General features: G+C 47.7%; 1 protein-coding gene across 3 annotated transcripts in view; it reads left to right on the forward strand.

Moving 5' to 3' along the window:
* DSCAM (DS cell adhesion molecule) overlaps nucleotides 1-26452 on the forward strand; it is a 722199-nt gene that overhangs the window by 446810 nt on the left and 248937 nt on the right. For all 3 annotated transcript variants that reach the window (XM_070071799.1, XM_070071800.1, XM_070071801.1), the window contains exons 9-10: nucleotides 6990-7268; nucleotides 22304-22423. In XM_070071799.1, the coding sequence (XP_069927900.1) occupies nucleotides 6990-7268; nucleotides 22304-22423 (399 nt within the window). The remainder of the gene's footprint in view (nucleotides 1-6989; nucleotides 7269-22303; nucleotides 22424-26452) is intronic.

The raw sequence follows: 26452 nt of genomic DNA on the forward strand, positions 1-26452 counted from the left end.
CAGTGTTCAGGAAAATTAACTCGGTCGAGGGTTATATGAGGGCAGTTGAAAACCTTCACGCAAAATGTGTATTAAGGCAAAAGCTCTGTGTGGACTCAAGTATTTTTTTTAACATTTTATTTATTCATTTGAGAGGCAGAGTTAACAGACAAAGAGAGGGAGAGACATAGAGAGAGAGGTCTTCTATCTCCTGATGCACTCTCCAAATGGCTGCAATGGCCGGAGCTGTGTCTATTGGAAGCCAGGATCCAGGAGCTTCCTCTGGGTCTCTCACGTGGGTGCAGGGGCCCAAGGACTTGGGCCATCTTCCACTGCTTTCCCAGGCCACAGCAGAGAGCTGGATCAGAAGTGGAACAGCTGGGACTAGAACTGGTGCCCATATAGGATGCCGGCACTGCAGACAGAGGCGTAACCTACCACGCTACAGCTCTGGCCTCCTGGCCTCCAAAGTAATTTTGCATGAAAATAAACATGTTCAGATTCTATTTGCCATGCAGTAATTGAAATATCTCCTTGAGGTGGATTGCAGTGTAAAAGGAGATTTTTTTGTTTTTTTTTTTTTTTTTAAAGATAGGAAGACCACATAGTTCCCAGTTAAAAATGTCTCAATCAAAGGGTTTGTAGCACATTTGGAACAAAGGAACCATACACAGACATGCGAGGAATGACGTAGAGAAGGCAGAGTGGCCTCTGAGGCTGGTCGGAGGTGGAGAGAAATGTACACCCAGGAACGCCATCCTCCCTCTGAGTGGCTCACGGCTGTTGGTGCCGGGAGCAGGACTTGAAGGTGAAGTGTAGCTGTGGGAGGAACATGATGCTCTTGGTTTGGGAGGGGCGTTTAGATGAAGCTATCAGCACTCAAGTGAACAAGCAGACATGAAACTTGAGAAGGAATTGGTGGCTGGAAACTTAGGCAAGGAGTCAACGCCTAGAACTGAGAGCTGGAGCCTTGGAGATATTTGGAAGGGGAAAGTGGGAGAGAGAAGGAGAAAGCAAGGCCATGGTGGACGGGGAGCAGACGTGACTGGGAAGAGCCGTACCCACCCACGGGAGTGGCCGAGCCACTTACCCAAGGTCTTCATCTCTTTCACACTTCATGTGTGATTCTTCAAACGCACGAGACACTCACTCTCATGTTCCCTTTGCCATGGGTATCTGTGAGCTCTTGTAAACCCTCATAGGACAGTCTGTGTTTAAGATATTTTGGGGCCGATGCCGTGGCTCAATAGGCTAATCCTCCGCCTTGTGGCGCCGGCACACCGGGTTCTAGTCCTGGTCGGGGCGCCAGATTCTGTCCCGGTTGCCCCTCTTCCAGGCCAGCTCTCTGCTGTGGCCCAGGAGTGCAGTGGAGGATGGCCCAAGTGCTTGGGCCCTGCACCCCATGGGAGACCAGGAGAAGCACCTAGCTCCTGCCTTCGGATCAGCGCAGTGCGCCGGCCACAGCACGGCGGCCATTGGAGGGTGAACCAACGTCAAAGGAAGACCTTTCTCTCTGTCTCTCTCTCTCACTGTCCACTCTGCCTGTCAAATAAATAAATAAATTAATTAATTAAAATAAAAAGATATTTTGCCAGCTGACATTGTGGGGCAGTGGGTTAAGCTGCTGCCTGTGATGTGGGATCCTGTATGGACACCGGTTCGAGTCCCACTGCTCCAGCTCCCTGCACCTGGGAAAGCTGTAGAAGTGGCCCAAATGCTTGGGCCCCTGCCACTTTTCTAGGAGACCCTGATTGAATTCCGGGCCCCTGGCTTTGGCCTGGCCCTGCCCCAGCCATTGTGGCTATTTGGGGCGTGATTCTGTGTGTGTGTGTGTGTGTGTTTCCTGTCTCTGTAACTCTGCCTTTCAAGTGGATAAATAAATCTTTAAAAAAGGCTTCTTAAACACATTCCCATAAGCAAGCAGAGGTGGTGACAAAAGTTATTTGTGAGTTTTTTACTGGCCATTTAATTAACTTAGAAATAATATCAAATCATGTTTACCATATAAACATTTTATAATTTGAGTCTAATAATGAAAAGAAAAAAACTGTAACGCTGCCTTGGCCATTTTGGAATCTTTATCAAGTAAAATAAGGACAACGCATCTATGGGGGAACACTGCATGCATTAGGAAACATCAGAAACTAAAATGGCCCAGCGCTGCTACCCACCACAGCAGCTTCTGGGAAAAGATCTACTTTTCACAGCAGTGTCTGTGGGAGAGGTGTTCCTGTGACAGGCGGCCAAGCTACACTGCTGACTGTCTGTGCTCAGCTCCAGTGGGAACTGAGAAATTTGGCCTATATGATTTTATCATAGGGGGACTGTTCTCAAAGAGCCAAAACATAAGGATGGGCGAGGGTGTGGAGAAAAGCAAACCTGTGTACCCGGTTGGTGGGTAGGTCAATTGGTCCAGCTATGATGGACACCAGTATGGAGGTTCCTCAAAAAATTTAAATAGAACTACCATGATTCAGCAATACCATCCGGGGTATTTGTCCAGGAGAAATTAAATTAGTGGATAGTTCTGCACTCCACTTCTTGTAGCATTATGCTACAAGGTCTGGGGACAGCAACAGCGTCTGTGATAGACGAATGGACCAACAAAACTCGTTTTTCATCATGAACCGTTCTGCAAGTCACTTACAGAAATGAGGGAAAATATGGGAGATTTCGTTCAGCTGTTTGCTGTCTGTCCCTAATTTAGACTGTGGCCAGGGCCCAGCAGGCTCCAGACAAGAGGGGACCATGTGGATTGAGCACACTCTGTGCTGGGCTTGTGGTAGGAACCCCCTGCCAGCACTGCCCTGAGCCCTACAACCCTGTCACAAGGTCACACGCGAAGCAATGGATCCACAGAGCAAATTAAACTGGGTCAAGACAGCACCACCAATTCCCCAGGGATGACCAACTCCCCACCGTGAGTCCTCTGTATGTTCCACTCATTCCCTAGGAGAAATATGAGTACTAGACAACTTTTGAGGATAAAACATGGAAATATATTAGCCTGATTTCTCGTTGTTGTTAAGAGTTTGGAAGCAGCAAGACTCTGTGTTGATGTGGGGCCACATTCAACGGCTCTGGATCCCCCCAGAGAAAATCTCCCACCATTGTGTGGCATAAAATACCCAAGTCTAACAATAAGTGATAGCTAGCAGGTATTTGTACACTTCCTATAGGAAGGCTATGGCAAAATCGGATGCGCCTCTCATTTGGAGTTTCTGATCCTGTAGATGACGAGGTTTCCCTGTCAGAAAGACTGAGAGGATTTGCCTGATTTAAGGGATAATAATGAATCAGATAATCTGTCTCAGACAGGTGGCTCCACTCTCCCTGCATCATGAGAAGAGGCTGCTGGTCACTTGGTTTATATTTGCCTCCATCTTTATATCTCTTATGCATATGAATTAAAAGACTCTAAGATTCTGAACCCGCTAAAAAACGCGTGGGTGTTTTATGCTACAGACTTGCAACTCTCAGCTGAAGCCCGTCACGCAGGTGCTGTGTGTGCTGCCTTCTTGGGTCTACTCATCATTTGCTCTTTTTTTTGGCGGGGGGGGGGGGGCAGGCAGAGTTAGAGAGAAAGGTCTTCCTTCCATTGGTTCACCCCCCAAATGGGCGCTATGGCCAGCGCACTGCGCCAGGAGCCAGGCACTTCCTCCTGGTCTCCCATGCAGGTGCAGGGCCCAAGGACCTGGGCCATCCTCCACTGCACTCCTGGGCCACAGCAGAGAGCTGGCCTGGAAGAGGAGCAACCGGGACAGAACCAGCGCCCAAACTGGGACTAGAACCCGGTGTGCCGGCGCCACAAGGCGGAGGATTAGCCTAGTGAGCCGCGGCGCCGGCCATCATTTGCTCTTAATTCCTCACCCCGTGGGGCTCTGAGTGAGGTGTGCGAGACTGAGTGCCTTACTCCAAGATCTGTGAGCGAGGCATCAGAGGCACCGTCTTGATTTTCATCCGTGTTGCTCTATGTTTCCAGTTTCTGAAATTTATTCCTGTAATTTTAATTCTATGCCTTAGACTCCTCTAAGCCAGGGAGTTATCCATACCGTATTGGAGCCATGGGAGCCTGGGGTTCTGTGTTAGCATTGTTCTTAGCACTGATGCCTCTGTAGTTACTTCCGACTCCTGTTCTTGAACACAGGGTGCTCGTGACCCTCCTCTCCCTGTGACTGTCTTCTGTTGTGAGGGGCGTTCTTATATTTCAGGATTAGTGACAGCCTAATCCTATACTGTTTTATCATTAAACAGCTGGGTCAACAGCTGTGCTGTCTTGACGTGAAGAATGAGAAGTCAGTCCCTCTATAGTACTCCTCCCTATTGTAGCTGATGGAGAAAAGAGTCCTTCCCCTTGCCCAGTAACCTTTCAAGTTAACACTTTTTTCTCATCCAAAAGACTTCTGAAAAAGAAGAAACCGATTCAGTTGCAAGTTCAGGTTCCTGCACCACTGTGCTCACTCATTCAGAACCCAGGTCGGAAGGCTTTATTTTACACGTAAGGAAACCGAGGCCTCGGAGGAGCTAGGGAACTACAGTAAGTAGCACAGCTGGACTCAACCGCAGGCAGCCTGGCTCCAACGTTCTCATCTCAGATAAATGATCCGCAGCTCCGATAAAAAAGCACCAAGCCCATAGCAAGTGTCAGGGTTTGTATAACACTGAGAGCCAGCTTTTATGTGTAAGAAACCAAGCAAGATGTATGATTTTTTTAAAAAATGAAATGTGGAAGCGTTTTAGTTGTCAGTGATATTTACATGTATAGGAAACACTGGTGCTGCTTGGAGTGAGATTTAAAGACACAGGCGCACCTGCTGTACAGCGCGGCACTCGGTGCAGCAAATTGTGGCTGCGGGTGAGCACACCTGCCTCTCACCTTGTGCAGGTGCCAGCACCAGGTGCAACCTCTTTTGCCCGGAACATCGAGTCAGCTCGCTGAGATCCCCAAAGCTCTCCCGTCACAGTGCTGCGAATCCATGATTGTGGCATAGACTTTGCTTGCTGGTGCTTTTTGCAGAATCTATTTGTTAGTTTTTTTTTTTTTTTTTTTTTTTTATTTCTCTGATGAGACCTAACGTGGACCACCTGCATACTCTGTGTCTTCTAGTGCTGGCTGCATTTGCAGCTCTGGGTTCTGGCTCCCAGGTGCCGCTAAGAGCAGATAGCTGTAGCCTCAAGGATATTAAGTAGCAGAAACAGCACATCATGCTCTATGCTCTGTGGCAATGCACCTTCTACAACCGTGCATGAATGATCCACTGGGCGGGCGCTGGGATCCATGTTCATCACCGTGTGCCCAGCACAGGCTGTGTTGGCAAGGACACACTAAGCACTCAATAAGCATTTGTTGATTGAATGAATGAATGGCTTTTTGTTCATATTTCTCAGCTGATCCCTTGCCTCTTTCCTGAGTTTGTGGTTAAAACTGATTAATAAACAGATTGTATGGTTTATTAACTTCATTCCATAAAACAGTACCTATTCTTATTAGGCTACTGTCTAATAGTCTGAGTTTGTACCTTCAGACCAAGCCTCTGAGTAAAAATAAAATTAAAATTTTTTTTTCTTTAAAAAAACAAATGCATGTAAAAACACACATTCTCAACATGCAGATTCTGATATTAGCCAGTGGGATGTGGCTTGAACCGCAAACGAGTTTCAAGGTCAAGGGCACAAGAATGTCCCTGAGGGCCAGTGTCCTCATTTGCAGAGCGAGGCTCTCAATATAGACCCCTGAGGGATGCTGGGAAGAGCACATTAGTAACCTGACCTTGAGTGATAGGTAGGAGTCAAAGTCGGCTCCTCCGGCTCCGTTTTATTCTGTGCATGTCCCTAATTCGCTGGAGGCCATCTAGGGAGGCACTGAGGCCAGAGGACGAAGAGGAGCCGTGTCCCTGCTGGCCAGGCTGCAGCCTCGTCCTCACTAGCATTGCAGCTCCACACAGCTGACAACTTGCCATGAACCAGCTCATAACTTCAGGTTGTACACTCGGTGTAGAATCAAGGGGTGAGAAGTGACGATGCGATTAGCCCAACATAAGTACGGCACGGAAGTGTTGCTCTTAGTGGGGTGAAGAAAAGATTTCTAACAATGGAGTTGGGATCTTTGCGTCTTTAAAAGATTTAGGGCATGTGTGGGAGAGTATTTCCATAAGGTTGTGGAAAAACAGAATTTAAAGGTTTATTTTGGTCCAAAAGTTTTTGAAATCCATGTGTAGTTTTTTTCTAATGCACATTTTCATGAAATTTTTGAAAATCTTTTGTTGCAACTATTTACTAATTTGAAATGCAGAGTTACAGAGAGAGACAGAGAGGGAGGAGGAGAGAGGAAAAGAGAAATCTTCCTTCTGCTGGTTCACTCCCCCAGCAGCCATAATGGCTGGGGCTAGGCCAGCCAAAGCCAGGAACTGAGAACGCCATCAACGTCTCCTGTGTTGGTGCAGGGCCCAGACCCCTGGGCCATCTTCCACTGCTTTTCCAGGCAGATTAGCAGGGAGCTGGAGCGGAAGTGAAGCAGGTGGGACTCGAACCAGTGCTCATATGTACAACTTAACTTACTGTGCTATGTTGGTTCCAATCTTTTAATTCTGCTTTCCACAGACTTGTTGAAGTACCTTCATATTTTCAAGGTATTGTACAGATGGAAGGGGAAATAAGAATTTGGGTGCTGTGATAAAAGCTTTTAAGGGGAAACCAAACCCAGATTCCTCTTCCACAGTATTTATGCTGCAAATTCACAGTCTGAAATGTTTCCCTTCAAAAATGATTGTTGAATTAAAAATCGGTCATTGAACTCATTACGTTAAGCTGACTTGCAGCAACGCACATCGAGCCGTGCTTTTCGTTTCGAGAGACGAGCGAATGTAAGGAACCAGGAGCGACCTTGCTCTGCCGTCTCAGGCTCGTCCCTGTTGCTCAGTGCTGTGTACAGAGGTGAGGGGAGAAGAGCATGCAGAACGCATTCACGGTTGCTCTTATCTCTCCCTCTCTACTCTTTCCTGTCCTCCCAGTCCCGCCCTTTATCCAGCCTTTCGAGTTCCCGAGATTCTCCATCGGGCAGCGGGTCTTCATCCCCTGTGTCGTGGTCTCGGGGGATTTGCCCATCACCATCACCTGGCACAAGGATGGCCGGCCAATCCCCGCGAGCTTGGGCGTGACCATCGACAACATCGACTTCACCAGCTCCCTGAGGATCTCCAACCTGTCGCTGATGCACAACGGAAACTACACCTGCATCGCCCGCAACGAGGCGGCGGCCGTGGAACACCAGAGCCAGCTCATCGTGAGAGGTGAGCCCAGGGAGGCGGGAGGGGCTGGGAGGGAGTGCGCGGCCCAGAGAGAGCTGAGCTCCCTGATGTCTGAAGGTGGCGTAGCAGGAGATACGGTGACAGTAATCAGAACCCATAGAGACTTGCTCTCATCCCTTTAAAAAACCATGCTGCTATGGAAACCAACCAGAATTCCCCTAAATTCCAAGCCAAGGTTTGACCTAAAATATGATGTTTCAGCTAAGAAATGTGTGAATGAAGAGGAGAGAGATGCGGTATTTCATTCATGGGCTTCTATCCACTAACTCTGTAGGCTTTTTCCTACACTTCCATCCACTAATTCTGTAGGCATTTATTTATTGTATTGTATTTATAATATTCCTTATCATTTAGATCACTGGTTTTTCTGAAAGATATCTGTCAGAGCCATAGGAGGGTGTTGCAGTTTTTGCCAAGAGTCATGAGACAAAATAGAAATTGTTTATATTTTTTTGTTTTAGTTTTTAAAATGTGGTTTTCCTTGCCTGTCTCTCCTATGTGACATGAAATCTTTGATTATGTGGGGGGAAGTTATTGCAACATTTTTAAAATAAGCAGAGCATGGCAGTATTTATGGAAAAATCAACTTAAGAGGGTCCAACTTGTAGATCATACTGGCAATGGTACAAGGCAAACATCCCTCTTATTTAAAATCTTCATGCAAGTCACCCCATTCTCAGTAAGCTGTCCTGTGGATCAGCAACTGGCACTCTCCGCTGTCTGTCAGAAGTGGATATTTGGGGGTTTTCTGCGTCCCCAAGAGGAGGTGGTACCCATCCCCCAGTGTAACATTCATCTACATTGCCCAGATTGAAGAGGAGTATGAACATGGGTTCTGGGTTCCCAGACACTGGGCTCCGTGGGGCTCTGCAGAGGGTGTGATCCCTGCTGTGCCCAGGTCAGCGGATTGGGGCAGACACCCCGGAGCAGCGGATTCCAGGATTCCCACCTCAGTGTTCTGGGCACCCTTCCTTCCTCTCTGAGCAAACGGGCGCAACACAAGAAAGGAGTGCACAGCTAGAATCCAACTTGGTATTTCTGAAAGACAGCAACAAAAAAGTACCCAAAAATGAATCCGTAAGAAAATGGAGCTCCCGTCAGATACAACTAAAGACCCCCGTGACAGCCTTCTCGTTCTGCCTTGCTCATCTGAGTACAAGATTTGGGGCACTCAATGTTTTCTGCTATTTTGAAAAGACAAATGAAAATGGGAGCCAACCTGCCATGTTTCTCAAGCGTTTTCGTACGAGCAGACTTGCCCCTGGCATCGTCTGTGAAGGGCGAAACAGTCCGTCAGCCCGACTTTGATATGATCTGCTCTGAAGGATTCAGGTCAGGGACCATAAATGCGAGACCCAAACCCTACAGGGACGCCCTGTGTGTCACTTGCTCTTGCAGGAGAAGCAACCAGATTGAAGGTCGGATGAGCTAACACTGAGCCTCACTGTTGGGGAAACCGATCTGATCAGTGTGGCTCCCGGTGATAGGTCTGCAAATGGGTGGAGTTTATATTAAACCACTCAGCAGGGGAGGGAGCCTGGAGGCAAGCCTGCAAGAGTCAGCCGGGAGGAGCCGCGTGGGCAGCAGTGGCTCTTGTGTGGACCCAACGTGGGCAGCAGCGGCTCTGGTGTGGACCCGGCGTGGGCAGCAGCGGCTCTGGTGTGGACCCGGCGTGGGCAGCAGTGGCTCTGGTGTGGACCGGGCTGCAGAATCCCCGGGGGCATTGAAGGAAATGCTGAGAGGAATTTGCCCGTCCCAACCCAGATCAAGTCAATCTGGATGATTGGCCGTAGAGCCATCTCTCTCTCTCACCTCTCTTGGCAGTTGCTGGGTTCTTCTTCATTTGTTACTTTGTTTTCCCATCCTAGTTAGTGAGTCCCTGTTCTGTTCTGCTACACGTTAGGATTGCATGGGGAGCTTGCATACAGCCCTCAGGTCCAGGCTGTAACCCACACTAGTGAAAACATCACCTCCTTAGGTGGCATGAGGTACCAGAGACTTGGTAGAATAACTCAGTGATTCTAATATACAACCAAGTTGCCACCCTGGCGCCCTGGGTAACTTGACTGTGCAGCTATTTTTAAAGCCTGGGTTTTTAATGAATTAATTTATTTCTAAATGCAGAGAGACCATTAGCCAGGGCAGCATTGTGGCTAGATTTATCTCTTTAATTATCACACTAGCGGCTCTGTGACGCATGGTAGGGCTGGAAGGCAGGGACAGTGGTTAGGAGGCTGTCACAGAAGTTTAGGCAGAGAAAAATGCACTGGACAGAGGTAGCAACTGTGAAGCGAATGGGAAGCTGTTGCATTTGCAGTGTGTCTGGGAGCACAGGAGACACAATGTGTTTGCAGAGTGACGGACTGCAGAGGAATCACAGGTCATGCCCAGTAATGCAGCAAACTCAGATGTCTGCCGCAGAGGCCAAGAAGAAGCAAGAGGGAGACGGGGAAAAGAAAGATGGCTGAAGGCAGCCCGCAGTGTCAGCTTCCAGAATAAGAGGAGGGATGAGCAAGGAGACAGGGTGGGAAAAGGAGTGGCCAACAACATGGAGGGATCCCAGTGGCCTGTGGAGCTCTGGGTAGCAAAGCAGGAGGCCCAGCAAGGAAGAGGCGGTGATAAGGAGAAGTGGGTCACTGGTCCAGGAAGATGGATTTTGTCCGTGACCTCGAGCAGTGACCAACAGTGAGTGCTGGACGAGAGGAACTTGAGCAAAGAAAGGGGGTGAATGTGCAGCAATTCAAGACAATTCCATGCTTCCCTACTTTTCAGGACTTCGGTATGACGGGGGGTGGGGGCACACGTTGGAGAGGGGACGGTGCTGCTTTGTGCCCAGATGTTTAGCATCCACTTGTCTGCCTATGGGCATAAGCCAGCAGGGAGGGAAACACCGCGTGCCAGGACAGGGAACTCAGCAGAGCCCCGAAGTCCCTGAGGCCGAGGAGTGCCGTGGGGCTCCCTGCACCATTGGAATGTATTCCTGGGAGTGCGGGAGCCATGGCGTGGGGCTCCGGGACATAGAGCCCGCAGGAATGATTAGAAATTGGAAATTGTAGGGGACACCTTTTGGATCCAATAAGTGGAATGACAAAAAGAATGTATCTAATGGGACTGTTACAAAGTAGCTGGTATTTGATTTATCCTCATGCTATCAACAGTAAAATGAGACCAAAAAGATCTGTGAAAACGCTGTTTTCCACCAGTGGGACACACAGCACAGGGCTGTGATCCCTGATAGAAGGGAAGTGCGGGAGGTGAGCTCCAGATTCCCCAGGTGCCTACGCGGAGCACTGTCCAGATGACGGCAGAGGGGTGCAGAGTCCACCTGGATCACGGGGATGTTTCTGGGTGCAGAAAGCAGGATGAAAACCTTAGAGCTGCCGAGGGGACTGGACATGCCTGGGCAGGGTACCGGAGATTGGAGAGCAGTGGAGAGCAAGCTCTCCCCCTTTACAGCACGCAGCTGGGCACGATGCTCCACACGCAGGAGAAACTCCGTGAGATCTGGTAGAGGTTGCACGTGGCAGGCCGTGTTGGAGTTCCGAGTAGCCAGGATGCAGAGGCTGGGGAGTCAGCTGGACTCTCAGAAAGACCACACATTCACCACAGGGCTAACCCAGCCCTAGAAGAGTGGCTACCCTAGATTATCCCTGAAGAGGACCAAGGAGATTCTTGACGATATGAAACTTCTCCACCAGTCACTTCGTTGTCTGCAAGAACAACACTGGCGATGATATTCAAAGGGAAGTCGACAAAATGCAGAATCTCAATAGCACAGCGCATCCACAGTGTACTTTGCACAATAAACAATTACTAGACACGAGAAGCGAGCAAACATGAACCATGAGCACGAGGGAACAGACATAATAGGAAAGAGACTGAAGGCAGAGATGTCGACATTAGCAAGGGTATAAGGCAGCTGTCTTAATGTTTTCCAGAATTCAAAGCTCTGGATGAACACAATGACTGAACGCATAGGAGATGCAAGAAGAGATATGTAAAATATTTTCAGAAAAGAAGCAAGGGCCACAGCAGGTCAAGCTGCCACCTGTGACGCTGGCATCTCATGAGAGCACTGGTTCATGTCCTGGCTGCTCTACTTCTGATCCAGCTCCCTGCTAATCTGGGAAAGCAGCGGAAGATGGCCCACATGCTTGGGTCTCTGACATCCACATGCAAGACCCCAATGAAGTTCCTGGCTCCTGGCTTCTGCCTGACTCAACCTTAGTGGTTGTGGCCACTTGGGGAGTGAGCCAGTGGGCAGGAGCTCACTCTCACTCTCTAATTCTGACTTTCAAATAAAAAAATAAATCTTAAAAAAAGACTAGCAATAAACGAGTCTATGTTAAAAGCACCCAGAGCAATTAAGAAATTAAGACAGCTTTAGACAACTTGTCAGACACAATGGGAGCAGAAGAAAGTGAACAGCACCTTTGAAGTGCACAAGACTCACCAGCCAAGGGCTCTACAGCCAACAAAATGCTTTCCCATATGCTCTGAAAATGAAGAAGAAATAAAGACGTTTTCAGACAAGTGCAAGTTGAGAGAGCTAAGATTCAGTACAATAAAATAGTAGGTTGTTCTTCGAGTTAAAAGAAAATGATTCCAGGTGAGAATTTGGATAGAAAAATGAAGAGTCCTGAATATGACAAAATTATTGCTAAATATAGAAGACATTTTAATCTCATTTTATTTCCTTTAAAACAAATACCTAGATGTTTAAACAATGATAATGTATCATGCAATTTATAAAAGGCAAAAACAAAATACACAGCCATAAATGTACAAAGGACTAAAAGACAAAAAAAATGGAAGTTTATTATTGTAAGACTGTTTAAAAATATACATGAAATAGTACAGTGTTATTTGAACATAGGCATTGGAAGTGAAATATGTGCAATGTAGACACAGCAATTTCAAAGATGCAACAAAGAAAATAAAACAGAATGGCAGCATGTGTGCAATCAACAATAAAAAAGGTAGGAAAAGAGAAAAGGTTCACAAAAGGAGATGGAATACGAAGACGTGGTGAACCTACACACAATCATATCCATATTTACACTAAGTGTAAGTAGACTAAATATATAAACCAAACAAATTGTCACTCTTGATAAAATATCCAGTATGAAGAATATGCTATCCACGGCAAGCACACTTTAAATACGATGCTATCAGCCGGTTAAAGATAAAACAATATGACATATCTATCATCATAAAAATCTTGATGGGCTGTGTGAATATTAGACAAAATAGACTTTGACACGACAAATATCAGAATGAATAAATAAGTGGATGTTATGATGATAAAATGATCAATTCATCAACAAGACATAAAAAGCTGACACGTATATGCACTTACAATAGGACTTCAACAGAAATGATGAAAACCTAGTAAAGCTGTAAAGAAAATGACAAAAAACAATGACAATCAGAACTCAACAATTCTTTCTTGGTAACTGATGGAATAAATCAACAGAAAATCAGTAGGACTGGAGAAGACTTGAACCACAATAGTAAGCAATGCACTCAATTGATATTGTGGATATTTTACCCACTGACTGCAGAACACACATGTTGGACTTCTTATCATCTGAATAATAAGAGAGTAAGTTCATGCCATTTAAAGCCAGTAGATTTATCACAACATAATATTGCAATATATTGCACCCATAGGAAACCAGTATGAACACAGACCTCATGGTAGCTCCTAAAGACATTAGTTAAAATGGATAATAAAGGAATATTATACCTTCATGCAAATACACTTGACAATTCAGATCAGTCAATGATTTGAAAACTCAAATTATCAAAATAGATGCAATATGAAACAGAAAATCCGAGCAGCCCTATATCGGTCGGAGAAATTAAATTTTTGTAGTCAAATTTTGTCACAATGAGGGTGGTTTGGAAGTCTCAAAGTGACTCTGTGAATTGCATGGGCAGAATGAGTTCTGATCAGGGAAGATCATAGTTGTTCCATATATTCAATTAAGTCATATATTCAGATTTAAAGTCTTAATGGAAGGAATGAGCCCCATCAGCCTAGATATCTAAGTAGGCTTTAGAAAGGGTAAGAGAAGCAGTGGCAGCAGGTGGATTTTCTGTTGGCAGACCTCGGCCACGTTTCTGCTGGTTCGCTGTCCCTGCCACTGTGGGAAGATGACTGAATCTCCCTGGGCCTTTGCCTCCTCATCTGTAGAATGGAGCAGTAGTTGTGGCCTCAGCACGGGCGTGAGCTGAGCTCTTCATTTGGTGAACTGAGGACAGAGCACTCAGCCTGTTTCCTGACGTCAGTGGGGAACCAGGCAAGACAGAGAGGCTGTGCCACGGTGAGGGTGTGTCCATTCGCTCGTGCTGTGGACAAGAACTTGCCTGATGTAGGAATGGTGGGAAGCATGAACCCCTTAGTGGGGAAGACCAGTCGGGTAGCAGCTACTGAGCTGTGGCTCTGCAGATAGGAGAGCCAAGGAGACCCCTACTCACCTCCATGTCTGACTCTCTGGATCCCTCCCTGACCCAGCTTGGATGCTTGCTAGCTGTGTGGCCCCTGGGCGGATTCCTTAATCTCTCTTTTCCTCTGTGTTCTTATTCCTAGAACGGAATACTACTTAATAGAGGTTTTCTGATGAATTCATAAAATAAGTGACATATTTATCACTGTGTCTAGCATGTGATCAGCACTCCATGGGTGGCGAGATCTGCTTCCCCTCTTCCCTCCCTGTTCCCCCTCCCCCCTCCCCCCTCCCTCCTCCCTCCTCCTTCCTCCTCCTCCTCTTCCTTCCCTCCCTCCCTCCCTCCATCCTCCCTCCTTTCCCTCCTCCCTCCTTCCCTCCCTCCCTCCTTCCTCTCATATCTACATAACTTGGGAACATGAAAGAGAACATACTCTGTAGAAAAGGCCATGTGGTCATCCAACAATGAGTCAGCTCATCAGAATGGTAGCCTTGCAGATACGTCAAAAAGACAAAAGTATGATACGTTTTTGAATAAACTGTTGGCACTGGTGATACATTGCCTGTCAGGGATGGAGTTGATAATTAAGAAATTTAAGCTGAGACGTAGAATAGGTGGATGATAGAAATGGAATTTGGAGACCCAGTTCCTAGTTATGTGGTACATCAATCTTATGCCCCTGGGTCATTGTAAAACAGTGCATTTTGAAATAACCTAGGTCACTGGGAAGATTTCTGAAGGCTAAATTCACAATCAATTAGCTTTTTCATAAGGGAAATTTAACAAGCAAATAAAGGAAAAACTCCCTAGCTCTTCCCCAGGATTGAATGACAGCGGAGCCAAGGCCGTGTTCAACCTTGGTATCCGAGAAGCCGTCTTGGAGGACAGTACTATACTTAGTGACAGACTACACCCATCTGGGGCTCCTGTTCCTCACAGGAAAGATGCCAGGCCATGATTCCTCTCTGTGATCTCTAGGGAGGTAATTGCTCTGTGCTTCTGTCTTCTGGTGGATCAGCTGTGTGTGGCTCTGATGGTGAGCTGCACTTAGAGAGGCAAGCGCACTCTCTGAAAGACCTGCCACTGGTCTTCAGTTCACAGGAGAATGAAGATCACCTCAGTTCACTATATCATGCGTATGTTATTGGTGAGATTGCTGATGTGCTAGTCCCCTCTTTCTTTCTTTCAACATGTATTAAACATTACTTTGTAGTAAATGTTGTTCTGGGGATATCACAACGATCAAACAGACGGAGTTCCTGCCCCCTAGGGCTCAACTTCCAGTCTAGGAGGGAGATGATGGGTGACGATGCCGGGAGTTGGCTACGACTGTGAGAAATACACCCTGGCTCCGAGGGTTGAAGGGGCTTGCTGTAGAAATGGCTGTACAGGTCTAACAGACAGGGCAAGTCTTTCTGAAAATACATTTAAGCAGACACTTGGCCAGAGAGAGGGGTGAGCCACGGAAGTTATAGGAGGTGAGGTCCAGGCAGAGAGACCAAGATGTACACAGACTCTGAGCCAGGGAGAGTTCTGTGTGTTCCAAGACAACAGGGACTGGCGTGCCCACCAATCAGCAAGACAGGAGGGGCCCCCAAGGGCAGAGCAGTGGGAAGGGCCTCTTCTCCAGGGGGAAGGAACGCAGTGGGTTCTAGTCTGCAGTGTCCTGAATAAATCTTCCCCGGATCCTGACTTCTCTCCATCCCGTGGAGAAGGGGGAGGTTTATCTTCCCCCCAACCCCCACCTAAGAGTTTCCAGTGGTTTTACCTCCCATAAAACCAAATCCCGGCTGGCGCCGTGGCTCACTAGGCTGATCCTTTCTGAGACACCGGTACTCCGGGTTCTGGTCCCGTTTGGGACGCCAGTTCTGTCCCCGTTGCCCCTCTTCCAGTCCAGCTCTCTGCTGTGGCCTGGGAGGGCAGTGGAGGATGGCCCAAGTGCTTGGGCCCTGCACCCTATGGGAGACCAGGCTCCTGGCTTCAGATCCACGCAGCGCCTGCTGTGGTGGCCATTTGGGGAGTGAACCAATGGAAGGCTCTGTCTCTCTCTCTCTCTCACTGTTTAACTCTGCCTGTCAAAAACAAAAAACAACAAAAAACAAACAAACAAACAAAAACAAAAAAAACAAATCCCTGTCCCTCTTCCTGGCTAGGAAGGCCTACACCCACAGAAACTAAGCCCCAGGAGTTCCAACCGTAAACCCTGCGCCACACCCCAGCAGAAAGGCACGCTTGTCTTATCAGAAACTTACCATCCTGGCCTTAACCACAACAGTTACGCAGATACTTGGGTCAAGCCAAAGATCCCTGCATTTTAAACAACCCTCACTGTAGGCCACACTAGAAGGAAACTTTCTCCAAGGAACTCCTCTGAGGCTGCACAAAGCCTGTGCGAATCTCATGCCAGGATCTGGGTCTTTGGGAATGAATAAATAATGTGGAATATAAATATTTACAGCACTCCTTCTCTCCTTTGGGGAGACAGGAGTGCTGGGTAATTGTGCATGTAATTGTGTAATTGTGACTTGGAGAAATGTGTGGGGAAATGGTTTCCATTTGCCTCTCGAGGATGTGCTGGAACTGTGGGTTGAACCCGTTTCTCCATCTCCGTAATCGCTCCTCGTCCCCATGGGGAAAATCACTTCGTGGGAAAACCAACTCTTTTGGCAAGCATGCTTATTATGACATACCAAAGTGTTATACAAATAAGACATAAAATATAGTTTTATAAAAAGGGAAACAGCGAACGTTAGGGAATCACGCACCCAGATTGCCTTCAGAGTTCCGTCTTTATCCTAAGTTTAGCCCAAATCGCTACAGTTCCAGAAGCTAAAGATCCCTCCATCGTGTGTTCTGTATCTCAGGGCAGAATCCTCCGGGTCTCTGTTGGTCTCTCTCAGCTGCTGCTTCTTTGGGGCCCATCTTGCTCAGAGACCTGGGGGTGTGAGGGGTCCCCTGATCTGAGCTAATAACTTGGCAATGCTCCGTTTCCCTGTTCTGCAAAGCTGGGATGACCATGCCATTCCTTTATTTGTCCAGCCAGCAGAGATGTGCAGGTGTTTCTCTGCTCCGGCCGTGTGCCATGTGCTGAGCCGTATGGTCTGTGGGGAAGGAACTGCTCTTACTCTACAGCCTCGTGTGGGGTACAGGCAATTGGACATGCAGAGCATGAGCTGTGTGAAGACTGCGCCAGGACAACAGAGGCATCAGGGAAGCACCGGTCTCGTCTGCAGCCTCAGAGAAGCACCTCGGCCCCAGCGAGTTTTCACCAGAGATGTCAACAATTACAAGTGGGGACTCGATGACAGAGATGGGGAAGCGAGTGGTAATCCAGCAGCAAGAGCGATGCTGAGTGTGGAGAACAGACAGGCTTTAGAATGGCTGGAGCAAAACCTGCCACAGGAGAATGCCAGCATTGGAACTGGAGGCCACGGACTCGACTCACTGGCCGTCTTCAAATCCTGGGGAGTGCACCGTGTGAGGGGCGGTGCGTGTGCACGATGATTTGCACTGAGCAGGGAACACACGCTGTCTGGAAGGATCCTGCGAATCCCTGTGTGGAGAATGGAGTCAAGGGAAGTGCTGGTAGCAGAGAGGCCAGTGAGGAGTCTCGCTGAGAACCCAGATAAGAGGCCATACGGAGCTTGTCCTGGCTTGTGTCCCCTTGAGAACAGATGCCAAGGGACAGTTAGCTGCAGATCACTTGCCTGGGTTGTAATTTCTCATTCCCAGAGTTACAGAATGGGAAAGAATTCGATCCTGAAGGGCAGAAAAAAGTGTGTCCAAGTTGCTTTCCTGAGGGAGTTACTGCTATGGTGAGTGGGGAGTCCCTCCTGCTGGGAGCCATCTGAGACTTCACAGAACACAGTGGTCCTCAGCGCGTGACCTCTGGTCCAGCAGCCTCCAGCACCCTCTCGGTCGTTCCTTAGAAAGGCACCGTGTGGGATCCCACTGCAGAGCTCCTGAGTCATGGGTCCCTGCCTTCGTCAGCTCTTCCGGTGGCTCTGGGGCTGGCACAGGCTGGAACCTGCCGCAGAAGTGTCCCCTGGGGTGCAGGATGGGAGGCAGAGCGGCTGCACCTGGCTCTCGGCCCTCGGCGGTGGACAGTTGCTTCTGGTGTTTATGAGTTGTACCAGTGACAGCGAGAAGAGATTCCTGACATCAGAGGAGGCCTGAGACAGTGGAGAGAGAGGAAGAGGGAGAGAGAGGGAGAGAAGGAGGGAGAGGGAGAGAGAGAGGGTGAGAGAGGGAGAGGGAAAGGGGGAGGGGAGGGGAGGGGGAGGGAGAGAGACCAACCTCTGCCCTTAGTACAACATCCCAGCTGTCTTGCCCACTGGTGCTGAATCCAAATGAGCCCAGTACATGAGGATGGAGATGAAGAGACTGGGGGTTGTGGGATACATTTTCAAGGAAGCATCGTCACCACCTGACACCGTGAGATGCTAGAGTGGGGTCTTTGGTGGAACAAGTACCATTTTGGAGGCTTGAGTGTGTGGCATTTGTGAAGTATCTAGTTATCTGTGAGACTTGGTCTACACACAAAGGAAAGATTAAAGCCATCAGCGTGTTGAGAGTGGGCTACACAACTCAGGAGGCAGATTGAGTAAGAGGTGAAGGAGGTTAGGGAAGAAACGCACAGAAGTGAGTGGGTAACAGTGGGAAGTCCTCTCTAATAAGCAAGAAATAAGAATTATCTTGAAGAGAATTCGAGGAGGGGCAAAGGGGGTGACCTGGAGTGCCTGCAGCACACTGGGTTCTCAGCTACTGTTCACTTTTATTGCTGAATGACTCAGCGGGGGACTCCTGCTTTGCCCAGAACCATATCTTGGCCTGTTATTTTGCAGAAAAAAAAAAAAAAAAACTTCCGGATCAGGCAGTAGCTAATTCTTTCTCAAAGATCTTCACTACTTTTAATAAACTGTCATTTACTTGAGAAAAAATACTGGGAATGTGTCTGTCCCTAAAGAGATTGGCTATGCTCAGTGCTTAGAGGATGTGAGATTGCAAGTTAAGCTTTGCTTCCCCATTTTTCATCTTTGAGACTTCGGGCTGATCCGACATGACACTGCCGATATTTCAGTGGGATAGAAATCCCCCAAGGCCATAGGTCTTTTTTCTTATTCTCGAGGTTAACGAAGGAACCCAGGAAACTTCTCCCAGGACTCAACTCCTACATCCTTGCTTGGCAAAATTGAATCCACGCATAAATTCACCTGTGTGGGAGCTAAGTGGGCCTAGTCTCATGTATGGTTGCTTTGGGTACCAGCAAACCTACCAGTGCAGAATTATTCTGGTAACTCACTAAAAGAGCCGACTCACTGCCTGTCCGTGAGAAGAAACCATTTGGATACTTAAGTTGGTGATGGTCTTCCGTCAACTTTTGAAGAGAAAGTGTATCACCCAGAGCTCTCTTTTTTACAAAGTGTCAGAATTCGCTTATTCACTTAGTCATGTTTTTCAAGGCGATCTCAACTTGCATGATATATGCATTTAAAGTCAAATAACTGAGCTGTGAATTATACCCTTCACATTTCAAAAACACACTTACTTCTGAAACTTCTTGGTTAGGATTTCACATGAGCACGGACCAGTGTGGGTCTCTGAAGGGACAGTCCCAGTCGGAGAACAAAGGGTGCACTTGGGGGGCCCTGGCTGCACCTCCCAGTGTCTGGAAGAGCTGTCAGTAATGGCACAGTAGAACCATTGTACGAGTTCAGCAGCTATTTTCATCTGTATTTACCTTATACTTTTTAAAAAAGATTTAGTTATTTACTTGAAAGTCAGAGTTACACAGAGCGAGAAGGAGAGGCAGAGAGAGAGGTCTTCCATCTGCTGGTTCACTCCCCAGATGGCTACAATGGCCAGAGCTGCGCCAATCTGAAGCCTGGAGCCAGGAGCCTCCTCTGGGTCTCCCTCGTGGGTGCAGGGGCCCAAGCACTTGGGCCATCATCTACTGCTTCCCAGGCCACAGCAGAGAGCTGGATCGGAAGTGGAGCAGCTGGGATGTGAACCAGCGCTCATGTGGGATGCTGGCACTGCAGGCAGCAGCTTTGCCCACTACATCACAGTACCAGCCCCTACCTTATGCTTTCAGTATGCCAATGGTTGTTCCCCACACAAACTTCTGATGAATTTTTAAGTAACATCACTTTGGCTTTAAACCAAGTTGAGGGGAAGGGTTGTGGGTCAATTATAATTGGACATTTTCCCAGAGGAAATACAAGATTGGTGACCTTGTCCATTTGACGGGGGGGGGGGGGGGGGGGGATTTCTTGCTCTTACGAGAACTGGAGTCAAATGGAGCATGGCAGGTAGATGCCTAAAAATTTGCCTTCCACCCCAGGGAGATTGATTCTGAGTTGATTTTGTGAACTTTGTAATCTTCCCTTGAAGTTGACTGACTGTCTTTACTAGGAAACTTTGCTCTATATAATATCTAACATTTTTCCTAGAAATGACTTCACCCTAAGAATTCATTCCATAATATTTTATTTTATTTTATTTTATTTTATTTTATTTTATTTTATTTTATTTATTTTTGACAGGCAGAGTTAGACAGTGAGAGAGAGAGACAGAGAGAAAGGTCTTCCATCCATTGGTTCACCCCCCAAATGGCCGCTTATGGACGGCATGCTGTGCCGATCCGAAGCCAGGAGCCAGGTGCTTCCTCCTGGTCTCCCACACAGGTGCAGGAACCAAGCACTTGGGCCATCCTCCACTGCCTTCCCAGGCCACAGCAGAGAGCTGGACTGGAAAAGGAACAACCGGGACAGAACCTGGCACCCGAACCCGGGGTGCCGGTGCCACAGGTGGAGGATTAGCCTAGTGAGCCATGGCGCCGGCCAATATTTTATTTTCAATATAGTTTATTGACTATGTGTGTCTCAGAATACCAGCCACGTGCAGAAATAGTACTTACCGGGTAAGCAGTATCCCAGAGACCCATTGGCTGGGTGCATTGTGTGTTTCATTTGCAAGTTGAGAACTTTGCTCATTAAGGATGCCTCAAAGCCTGACATATCTACGCTTGCTAAATTAACCAATACTCCTACTGCACTTAATACCTCCCAACTGCTGTTATGAGAACTTTCCAATCTCAGTTCACACCGTCCTTACATAAACCTGCGAAACTGGTAGTGCAATTATCCCCAGTTTGCATATAAAGAAAATGAGGCCAAGAGACACCGGATAACTTGTACAGTGCCCGTCTGCAGCAAGTGGTAGAGCTGGGGCCAGGGGGTGGGGGGGCTCCCTCTTCCTGTGAACTTGATCGAGTTTCCTGCTCCCTGATTATTCTGTGGCCAAAATGCCTCTTGCAATGGCTCTTAATTTTAACATGCTCCTGAGCCCCTTTCTAACCCAGAACCAGACCTTCCCCCCAGGGCACTGTGTGTGGTGGCTGGAATCCCCCTCTGTCTGCAGCACGCATTTCTGTCTCTGGGACTCTAGATGTCACGGGCAGCCGTCCGCCTTGCCAGAAACGGGGGCAGGGAAGGGAGCATGTAATATATGCCAATGCCCCACCTCCTCCCACATCAACTGTGGCTGCCCTGTTGAAGTCGCCATAACGTAGCTCTGACCTGCGGCCAAGATCCAGGGATCACAACCCTCCCGGATGCCCCCTTCCCTAGGGTGCCCACTTCTCATTGCGACCCAAAGACTCTTGAGATTGTCAGAGCTTAAGTCGAAGCTTTTGTGCTGCTGCTTGGCAGGTGGGTTTATAGCAGGGTGCCTGTGAGGGTTTTAGTTAGAGACAGGGCTTCCTGGCTCCTCGCAATTCACCGATGAGCAGCAGGGGCACTGTCCGGTCTTCGCGTTGCCTGACTCCCGCTGATTTCCGTAGTGCCCCATTGGCCTGGAGTGGTGCTGACGGCAGGGGTGAGGGTCGTTCCAGCCTCATGGGGTCTTTGGAAAGACTCCATGCCCATGCTGTGTTCATTATTGCTTGTACGGAGTGCCCGTTCATTCTCCCTGCATCTCCACTGGGAGGAGAAATGGACCCCAAGTGCTTGGAAGAGTTCGCACCCAAGAGGAACACTTATCCTTGATAATTGCTACTTGAGGAGCACACATCTGTTTAATGTGTTCTTTCAATGCTGGTGATGATTCTGTTCTCCCTGGAATGAATTCCTGAAGATCTTGGAGAACACTAATCAAAAGCGAGATGTTAGCTGGCCCTGGTTTAATCAAACGCCCACACTTGAGGGGCACGTTTTCCCCAATACAATTCGCTTTCCTCTACCGAGCCTCATTGGTAGGAAGAAGAAAAATCCTCCATGCCAAGATTGCTTCTTTTATTTGTCCCAAGCTACAAACACTGTTCATTTCTGCACATATGGGGCCATTTCAAATGGCTCATGGGAAAATGAAATTAAAAAAATAAGTTTGCTTTGTTGCAAAATTTTTTTGAAGTCCACACATGTTTTTTGTCCCTATAATATGCATTTCTGGCACTTTTTGAAGTCTCCTCCATGTCAAGCATTTTTGTATTTTAATGTTCATTAAAATTATTCAGGTTCTTAAAGTGACACCTCTCATGGGTCACAATTCTTCTCTCCTTCCAGTTCCTCCCAAGTTCGTGGTTCAGCCGCGGGACCAGGATGGGATTTATGGCAAAGCTGTCATCCTCAATTGCTCGGCAGAGGGTTACCCGGTACCCACCATCGTCTGGAAATTCTCTAAAGGTAGGAAGTCACGTGATGTGCTTGGGCCCTGTGCTCTAAAGGGTCTGGTGCTTCCAGAGATGTTTCTTGTGAATGGATACGTCGTGCTGTCTCCTGCAAACCCACGTTCCCACATCCTCCCTGGTGCCTCCATTCACATCAGGCCGGCATCTAGGGAGTGGGTTACCCAGGTGGGTTAGTCCAGTACCTGGGAAACTGCACGCGTGCCCACCTGTCTTAGGTGACCAGGGTCTGCTCCCAGACTGCTGCAAGCCTGCGCATGTGGGGGTGCAGCTGTGAACTGTCAGAATGACTCTGGGAAAATTGCTTCCCCAATATGTAACCATATGCGAGTAAGTGCTTTAAAAAAGTTCGAGAGACCTGGTTACTTTAGAAAACACAAGTCACGTGTCTCCTTGGTGTGCTGTTTTTAAAAACAACACATCCTGTGTCAATTTGGGGGGGCCGATATTCCCCACTTCCGCTCTGACCCACACCTCTATTTCAAAGTCAGGGGGAGAGTCCACCTGCTTCAGATGATGCCGTAGACCAGAAATAGACAGTAATCTGGAGTGTGGGAGCTAATGGTAGAACCATTTTAGTCACTGGGAAAATAATTTGTGTTTACCATCCTGTCTTCTCTGGCAAGGGTTCCTCAACTGTATTTGCAAGTATATCCAACGTTCCTCGATTTCTTATTCATGCATCTTTCTTTTTTCAAGATTTATTTTACTTATTTGAAAGGCAGAGTGACAGAGAGAGAGAAAGGGAGGGAGAGATTTTCCATCCACTGGTTCACTCCCTGCATGGCTGCAACGGGCAGAACTGAGCCAGGTTGAGCCCAGGAGCCTGGAATTCTCTGTGGGCCTGTGTTATGGGTGACAAGGGTCCAGACACGTGGGCCACTTCTGCCTCTTTCGCAGGCTCATTAGCAGAGAGCTGAACTGGAAGTGGCGCAGCCGAAACTCAAACTCTCATTCTGATAGGGGATGCCAGCACTGCAGGCCGTGGCTTAATTCACTCTTCCGTAATACAAGTGCCTCATTCATCTTATTAATTTATTTATCAAACAGTGAGGGCCCAGTTTAAGGGAGAGAAAAAATTTTGAAAGCCATGCAAATGACAGATCTTCAAAAATTTCATGAAAGACACCTATCATGAATAAAACCATGTATTCCTTCAAAAGTATTCCTTCATTGAAAATAAACTTATCTTTTAGTTCCATTTTTCCACAAACCTTGTGAGGTACCCCTTCTATTCTAGTGATCTCCACTGATCATATCTTCTCTTCTCCCAAGAAACTAAGGGCCACTGTATATGTTTTGTTTATCTATTTGTATTTTCATTACTATAAAGAGAACAGATCTCCTGTATTTCAGAGGTACAATTCTAAGAAGACAATCATATTACCCGCACAATTTAGTTGTTCTGAGCTATCATATTTGTTTCTCTTTTTTTTTAAAAAAAGATTTATTTATTTTGAAAATCAGAGTTGAAGAGAGAGAGGGAGAGAGAGAAAGAAAGAGAGAGAAAGAGAAAGAGAGAGAGAGAAAGAGAAAGAGAGAGAGAGAGATATCTTTCATTCTTTGGTTTACTCCACAAATAGCTACAACAGCAGGGCTAAGCCAGGCCGAAGCCAGGAGCCAGAAGCTTCATCCAGGTCTCCATAATGGGTGTGGGAGCCCAAATCCTTGGGTCATCTTCTACCACTTTCCCAGATGGATTAGCAAGTAGCTAGATCAGAAGTGGAGCAGCCGGTTCAAACCAGTGCCCATCTGGCTTGCTGGCATCACAGGTGGCAATTTTACCTGCTACACTACAGTGCCGGTCCCTTGTTTCTCATTTGATCAGTTTGCATCCTAGATACGCTCTTTAAAACAATATGTTAGTCGGCGCCGCGGCTCACCAGGCTAATCCTCCGCCTTGCGGCTCCGGCACACCGGGTTCTAGTCCCGGTCGGGGCGCCAGATTCTGTCCCGGTTGCCCCTCTTCCAGGCCAGCTCTCTGCTGTGGCCAGGGAGGGCAGTGGAGGATGGCCCAAGTGCTTGGGCCCTGCACCCCATGGGAGAACAGGAGAAGCACCTGGCTCCTGCCTTCGGATCAGCACGGTGCACCGGCCGCAGCGGCCATTGGAGGGTGAACCAATGGCAAAAGGAAGACCTTTCTCTCTGTCTCTCTCTCTCACTGTCCACTCTGCCTGTCCAAAAAACAAACAAACAAACAAACAAAAAAAAACAAACAATATGTTGAGCTTTCTTATTATGAAAACAACAACAGTTGAAGCAAAACTAACAGTGCATTTGGCCAACCCTGCTGGTGTTTATCCTTTGGGGAAGAAGAGACAGGGAAGAAGCTGCTAAATGTTGATTGGGGGAGCAAAACTCAATCTGAAAAAAATTTCCCAGGGCCAGTGCTGTGGTGTAGCTCTGAAGCCGCCACCTGCAGTGCTGCCATCCCATATGGGTGCCAATTCAAGTCCTGGCTGCTCCTCCTCAATCCAGCTCTCTGCTATGGCCTGGGAAAACAGTGGAAGATGGCCCAAGCCTTGGGCCCTGCCCCCGTGTGGGAGACCTGGAAGAAGCTCCTGGCTCCTGGCTTCAGATCAGCACAGCTCTGGCCATTGCAGCCATCTGGGGAATGAACCAGCGGATGGAAGACCTCTCTCTCTCTGCCTCTGCCTCTCTGTAACTTGCTTTTCAAATAAATGAATACATCTTAAAAATAAAAAATCCCCCAGGGCCCCCCCAGGTAGCACACTGCCCATGTAAGAAGCTCTTGGGTCAAAAAGTGAGGCCTGCCCGGAGTGTCGATCCTTGGGCTTTCAGCTTCAGGTCACGGGGAAGACCCACGTGCATCAACTCCTGGAAATAGTGAAACAGCATCAATTTCAGTGGTTTATATTGATGTTCATGAGTGGAATCTTTTCCATGGCATCTTTGTGACTTTCTCTTTACTTCAATGTTTATTTATTTGAGAGGCAGAGAGAGAGAGACAGAGGGAGAGAGAGAGAAAGCTAGCTCTCATCCACTGATGGCTCACTCCCCCAGGCCCACAGTGATAGGGGTTGAACTACACAGAAGCTGAGGGATGAGAACTTAATCCTGACCCCCAGTATGGGCAGCAGGGACCCAGACATTAGAGTCATCTTAGCTGCCTCCCAGGGCCTGCATTAGCCGCAAGGTACAGTCGGGAGCCAAAACAAAGTTTCAGACCCAGGCACTTCGACGTGGGATGTGGGAGTCCCGAGTGACATCTTAACCGCTAAGCCGAATGCTCACCCCATAATTCCTTTCTTGAGGTGCATTCCTAGCAGCACAGCACCTGCTAAGCTCTGGTTCTGTCTTGGCCGAGGGGAGTCTGGCCACCAGCACTGAGAGGGTGTACCTGCTACCTTGCCAACCAGATAATATCCTCATTGTTAATCTTCACAGTCCTATAAGTGAGAACACCTCGCCATTTAAATTTGCATGTTGATATTACCAGTGATATTTCAAAAGGCTCATTCTGTGTGTGCTCATCATTTCCATTTCCCTCTTGGGGAATTTCTGGTTTGTGTAACTTGCACACTCACCTCTCCGCCTTATGCACTTCTAAGTATTCCGTGCATATGAATTAACCCTATGCCTGGCATGGCTGTTATAGGCCATTGTCTCTCCCCAGCCCTGATTTGCAAATCAAGTTATAGTACTTTTTGTATCTTTAAATTTCATAAGCAGTGTCAAATCATCAAAGAAAAAAATAGAAATGACTAAAGCAAGTTTGAGAGAAGTTAAGTTCCTTTGAATAACCTCTTTCACAGGTAACCAAAGATAACCACTGTACACATTTCCCCCAGCCTCTCAGGCCTGGCCCTGAGCCACCACATACCCACAGATACATGTAGAACTCTAACATTACATGAGTGCTCTTAGCTTATAGTTGTATCTTTGTCAGTTAGCAGGTTGCGATGCATGTCTTTCCACGCCAACAAACATAAGCGTGTTTCATATGACTTCAGTGTCTGCTTAGAGTTCATGCTACGACACCATCAAGTGTACTCCACAATCTATT

The sequence above is a fragment of the Oryctolagus cuniculus genome, chromosome 4 (assembly GCF_964237555.1).
Source record: "Oryctolagus cuniculus chromosome 4, mOryCun1.1, whole genome shotgun sequence".
NCBI lineage: Eukaryota > Metazoa > Chordata > Mammalia > Lagomorpha > Leporidae > Oryctolagus > Oryctolagus cuniculus.